General features: G+C 44.3%; 1 protein-coding gene across 1 annotated transcript in view; it reads right to left on the bottom strand.

Moving 5' to 3' along the window:
- Positions 1 to 6,230, bottom strand: part of LOC106527607 (coiled-coil domain-containing protein 85A) — a gene marked incomplete at its 5' end in the record, with an annotated part of 49,109 nt that extends 42,879 nt beyond the window's left edge. Inside the window, 1 exon segment of the mRNA XM_014022535.1 lies at positions 5,208 to 6,230. Within this exon segment, the coding sequence (XP_013877989.1) occupies positions 5,208 to 6,230 (1,023 nt within the window).
- Positions 6,231 to 6,405: the final 175 nt, after the last annotated feature.

Here is a 6,405-nt window from a genome sequence, read left to right as displayed (position 1 = left end):
CCCCCCCGCGCTGCAGTGGTCTCAGATGCGGGTTTGAAATAAGCATTTTAAAATGTTTTCAAAATAATAAGTCTGTCCCTTTGGAGAAAACCCAGGACTCGCTGGAGGGATTATGTATCCCCTCTGGTCTGGGAACGTCTCAGAGTCCCCCAGGACGAGCTGGAAAGTGTCGCTGCGGAGAGCGCGGGGTCTTTCTCCTGCTGTCCCCCTGCCGCACCTGATAGCGGATAAGCCGGCCGGACAACTTAAGAACAAATCTGTGCGTACGAATGGTTCTTGCATGAGGCCCATTGATTCTTTTAGGTTTTAGTAAAGTTAGGATGATTTCATGTTTTAAACCTGTGCACTCATTCTTTGATAAAAAAAATGGCCCGTGAGTTCCTCAGCAGGAAGCAGCCCAGCAGTTGTTTTAAAAACTACAGTTTGGATCTCTGAAAGTTGTAACATAACACTCTCATGCAAAAACAAACAAGCAAAAAAAATTACTTTTTCCATCCAAACAACTGATGTTCACACACACAAATCAGGGACTCGTGCTGATTCACGAGCTGCAGACCTGAGAGACTGAGGGAGATGTGTGCTCATCTCAGCATGGCTGATGCAACTCTCCGGGGGGTATAGGTTATATACTGCAGGATGCTCGGCTGTTCTCTATGTTACCTCACACACACACATTTACATATGACAGAAGATGTGACAGAGTAAGAGGCTATAATTAGACCAAGCATGTACAAAAAAAAAAAAAAAAGATGAGGAGTCAAACCAGAGCAAATCTGAATCAATGTGTGTGAGTGGATGAGTTGTCAGCAGTCTGCTCATTTGCTCATATTTGAAAGCCAATCAGTTTTTTCATGACATTGTGACATAGTGCTGGGCAGTATACCGGTTTGTACTGAAAACTGTTTATTATTTTTGTTAGGATATGAATTTTCTGAACACTGGACATACCAGTTTAAAGAGCCTGAACATGTTCGGAATGTTACGTCGTGCCCATCAGTGAACTGTTTCACAGGGGACACATTTCCTCGCAGCACTGCTACGCACATTAGCTAATGTTATTGTTGGAGCAGCTTGCTCAATAACTGGCACGGGTGACAATTCCCTTGCTTATAATGAATGAAGTTAAAAAAAACTCCCATTTTTGCCATCGCTGAACGTAATGTACACTTCTTCAGTGGCGTGCACGAATAGATTTAATGTATGGAGACGTTAATGTGCTTCTATTGTGGAAAACCTGGGGAAGTAGTTTTGTAAAGGGCTTTAATTGACAGGTGCACAGAGGCTGAGTTGTCCTGTTAAGCTTTATTAAACAACACAAAACAATAAACTCAGTAATGATCTTTTCTCAACCCTTTACCTTCACGACCATACCAAAATGCGTGATTACTGTCTACAACCAGGCAAAGAAGAAAAGACATGTCGAGGAGGAAAACAGCAACACAGACAGAGGTACAAAGAAAAAAGTTAAATTGTTTCTGTGTTGCAGAAAGAGAATAACTTCAGCTCACTGCACAAACTGTCCATCTTACCAAGTTTTAAAATCTTATATCCAGCCAAAAGTGTTTTTGATCTTATTTTGAGACAGATTTACTAAACAAGAACTGATTGTGTAAGAATAATAATCTTGTTTTCAGAATGTGTAAGATTATTTGTCTTGTTAGTCTGAAAATTTGACTCAAAATTAAGTCAAAACTTTCTGCCAATGGAGTAAGAAATTTTTACTTCGTAAGATTCTTCAAATACTTGATTTGACTCAAGTTTTTATTATTTCAAGAATCTTACCAAGTAAAATTTACTTCTCTAGTAAATCTTACAAGTTATTTTTTACAGTGTGGACTTTGACAATACAGAAATGGTTACAACTCAGTTAGGGCTGGGTGGTATGACCTCAAATTCGTATTATGGTATAAATTTAACCCCTTCAAGGTAACGGTTATATCGCGGTAGAAAATTATCATAAAAAGTTAAGAAAATGTCATTTTTAGAGCATTTTTTTTGCAGAAAACTGTAATCTTAATTGAACCCAACATTTTTTGCTTTAATATCTGCCTGTCAAACAATGAGCTTCTGCCTGATGAACTTATCAGCTGCTGCTCTGCTGCGCGCTCATCGTCATCATCTACATCATCAGAGGAGAAGCCGACTTTACATTAGCAAGATGGATTTATGACTGAACGAACGTCCATGTCTTTTTTTTTATATATATAATCTCTGTGGGTAAAAATACATTAAAATCTTTTTTTTTCTCAGACAAGTGGGTGTTAAAAACTACAGTTAAAGCATCGGCCTGCGCGACGTGCAGCGGGAGGGGAGGGAGGGAGAAAATGATCCCTCAACATGACGTAACTTTTCTACAGCTTTTTTACAGTAAAATTTGAGGATTTATTCTGTCTATACTACGTGTTTTAAAACGCTAAAATTTCTTCATTATATTTCGAACTCCTGCTCAGTTGTCTCTGCACTCGCAGCCCTGTGGACACAGGTGCGATGACGTAATGACGACAGAATTGTAGAGGGTAAATTCCTACAGAAGGCCAACTTCATACCGTTTCTACCGTCTACCGCAAATACCGCGCAGCCCTAAACTCAGTCCATTTGATGTATATTGTCCTAGAGTTAGGCGAGGTAATAGCTGAGACTGATCCCCAAAACATATTCTCAGCACCGTTTAAAATGTTGCAGTTAATCATCTGGAGTCAACTCTGTCTATTACTAAAATATCTCATGAACTTCTAGACAAACGAATGAAAGTTTCCAGAAAAAAATCACTGGGTGTACATTGACAATTGATCAACTTTTACAGCCAAACCAATTCAACATGGCGGCAGACGTTAGACTAGGGTTGGGCATAATCATATCGTCTGCAATTAATCGTCAGAAAAACATTAATCGATTATTTTTTGGCACTTGATGATTAATACGATTAATTCCACCAGGCAGAGTGACTGGGGATTTCCCCGGTCAGTCCGCTCAGTGCTCCTCTCCGCTTCAAATATGACAAATATTTAAACAAAAGTTCTGTCATTTATTTATCAACACAATTTAAAATTTGAAGTAGAGCCTGAGGTCTGTGATTTTGACACAGTTTGAAAAAGATTTTTATGAAGAGCAAATCTTTCCCACTAAATTGGTCATGTGACTAGGACATACTCCAGGGGATTAATCGTCAAATTAATAGTTTTCGGCTAAATACCACAATTAATCACGATTCATTTTTTTTGCCAATATCGCCCAACCCTACATTAGACTACACATAAATGGCTAAAATTCAGTCAGTTGTACAGATATTGTGATAAAATGTTGTGGTTAGAAGTCATTTGTAACATATTTTCCAAGTACTACTCATTGCACCAGATCCTTTGCTTAAAACTTTAACATTGTCTGATAAAGTCAACCATGCGTGTCTGTTAGCAAAATATCTCAAGAACCTCTTTCAGCAAGTAGTCATTATTTGGACTACAACTGGCTTCTTTCTTGAGTCAATCCAACTCACGGTGGTGGCTACAGGTAACCAACAGCCCAACAGAAAAACTTAATTTTTACAGATTTTGAGCTAAAACTGGAAGTGGTAGTAGCTGAGAGTCATCCACACCATATATACGGAACATGACAAGGTTTGTTCCTTGCAGCTGAATTTCAATATTTTTTATAAGGATTTGAAATGGGTTTTGTGAGAATGGTGGCAGATCGGCCCACGGAACAGGCAAACTTTTCATAACGAAAAACACTGGCGGCTTCAAAGATTTACAGCTAACAACAATGAACAATGAGAAGCTCACACTGGCTGTGGTTGACACAATGATCCGACAAACACTGAGGACACGAGACAGACGACCAACTAACTAAGAAACACCTGGAGGAGACACACAAGGAAAAGGTGAGTGAGGGCGGGGCTAATGGTACGTTCACACCAAACGCGTTTTGAGCTGCAGGAGTGGCCGGTTTACATGCAAAGTCTATGGTGGACGCGCCTCTAGGGGTCTTGTGGCATGTCAAGTCCATTTAGAGCAGCGCACAAGGAAGTGGAAGGTAGCAGTAGAGTTTTTCGTGCATGTGGTGCGTCTAAAGCAGCCAACGCTGGAGTTCAAAAATCTGAACTTTTGCTGCTCGACGCGTGGCATCAACCAATCGGAGAGCTTCATTTTTCCACGTGACAGTTTCCTGAATGTTGCCCACTAAACTGAAACAGACGAACAGGAGCTCTTTAGCTGAAATCAACCGTCTGCTGTTGATGTTCTGGCTGGAGATATCAGCACCAATGCAGGTCAGCAGCTCGTTAAACTGACCACGGTGTTAAACTGGGCTCGGGACAAACATAGTTTGTTAGCTCGCAGCTCCTGCAGTGGTGAAACTCACTGAACAAACCGCCTCTAAATTATCTGGTGAATTAATTATCTGGTGTGCGCAACGTTCGCTTGCTCTTTAGTAAATAAAGCAAAGCCATTTTCTTCATTTTATCTTTGTTTCATCCACTGAAGACAGACCAGAAATAAACCAAGACGCTCCTCCTTCGTCAGACACGCATCTAGTCTCTGTCCCGGTCTGAATGTAGAGCGTACAACTAGAGGTGTTGGGCGCATTTTTGCTGCTCAAAACACGTTCGGTGTGAACGCACCACTAAGCAAAGACTGACAGGGGACAAAGAATGGAAAAACACTGGATCTGCAGAGGAAACACTGGGAGGAAAAACTATTAACAGAAAATACACAGACACTCACCGTGACTGGTTTATGGTTGATGGTTTGACCACAGAGGTGTTTCCAGCCTGTTATTTAGCTTTGAATCAAATTTTATTTTCCAGCTAAGGTAAAGATAGCTCCTCGTCAGACACCAGCTGTGCTTTAAAGTTTCAAATGACCATTAAGAAGTTAGCAGGGACAGAATGTCTCCCAGAGTGTGCAGCCTCTACACAAAGCAGAAGGTCAGCAGTGTGCATGTGTAAGCAGCTCCCAGATGCTGCTGCAGCTGTTTTTGGTCCTGACTGAGCAGAGAGGATCAAAGAGACAAGGGCCTGCAACGTGAGTCAGACCTCACAAGATTTTCGCTTTAAAAGACGTCTAACTTCAAATAAAGAAAAACAAACTTTATCTGGAAAACTGAGACATCAGATCAGAGGAAAGCAAAAGATACATAGCTGTCGTAAAATTGTACAAATGTTAGTTATTTGGTCAGAAAGGATGAAAGTACAGGAGTTACCATGTGCCTACCGTTGTACAGACTCTGGTGTTGGGGGCTCATCTCCTCACCCACAGGCCTTCTCGGACCCCCGTCCCTGCTGTACCTCCCCTTGCCGTGTTCTGTCCCGGGGCTGTGCGGATGATGGTGTCGTATAGATTCTGGACACCCGACAATCACCCACTCTTTCCTCAGGTGCTCCGGGGTCCCCTTCGTTGCCGGCTTACCCTCGGGACCGTCACAGCCGGCTCCCACCCTGTGTCCCTGACGCTGTCTCTGACTCAGCTCTGGACTGGACTTAGCCGAGCCTTTCCCCCCACCCGCTGATATCAGCAGCTGTTTCTGGGCCAGCGGGTCAGAGCTGCAGGGTACCCTGGCAGGAGACTTGCCGTGTTTCTCTGGGCTGGGCCGTTGAAGGATGTGGGGGTCCAGGTTTGTGAGGGAGCCCCCTGGGGCGCGGCTGTACTGTGGAAAGGTGTGGTACTCCGTGCTCGAGCTGTGCCTCCTCCCAGGGGACTCACACAGGTCTCTGTGCTGCTCCGAGGAAGCATACCTAGCACCGGACCCCGGGCTAGCCCCGGAGCTTAGAGGAGGGGTTTTGTGGTGAGAGTTATCGGGGCTGTCCGTGCTCCCCGCGCTGGAGGTGCTGCTCCCATCGCCAACGTCCCGCAGCAGGCCAGCTGCAGGCCCGCCTCCCCCCAGATGAGACAGGCTGATCTGGCTGTCTATGGAGCTTCTGCAGCCGGCATCCCCCTGACCTCCCACCACCCCGCCGCCACCACCTCCGACGGCGGCCGCAGCTCTCTCCTCCTCGAGCATCAGACACACCTCCTTCAGCTCCAGGTTGTCCTTGATGACCTCCACCTGCCGCTGCTCCAGATCCTTTAACTTCTGCAGATAGATGGCCACCTCCTTCCTCATCATGCTGGCGCTGAAGCGACCCAGGCGTTGCCACTCCCGGGACACCCGCTTCCCCTTCTGCCGGTCATCGTCCAGGAAGCAGCACAAGTCCCGCAGCTCCTGGTTGTCCTCCTGCAGCTTCTGGTTCACGTCCTGGTTTACACACACACACACACACACACACACACACACACACACACATACTGGTTTCCATGCTTCATGGGGACTCAATTTTTGAACATCACTTGTGGGGACCACTCTTTCTAATGGTTCCAGAGTCATGAAAAAAATTAAGTGTAACATCCAAAGCTATGTTAAACTATACATGCG

Source organism: Austrofundulus limnaeus, unplaced genomic scaffold (assembly GCF_001266775.1).
Source record: "Austrofundulus limnaeus strain Quisiro unplaced genomic scaffold, Austrofundulus_limnaeus-1.0 Scaffold334, whole genome shotgun sequence".
NCBI classification, from domain to species: domain Eukaryota; kingdom Metazoa; phylum Chordata; class Actinopteri; order Cyprinodontiformes; family Rivulidae; genus Austrofundulus; species Austrofundulus limnaeus.
Note: the sequence above shows the minus strand (reverse complement) of the source record. Positions and strands in the feature narration are given on the sequence as shown.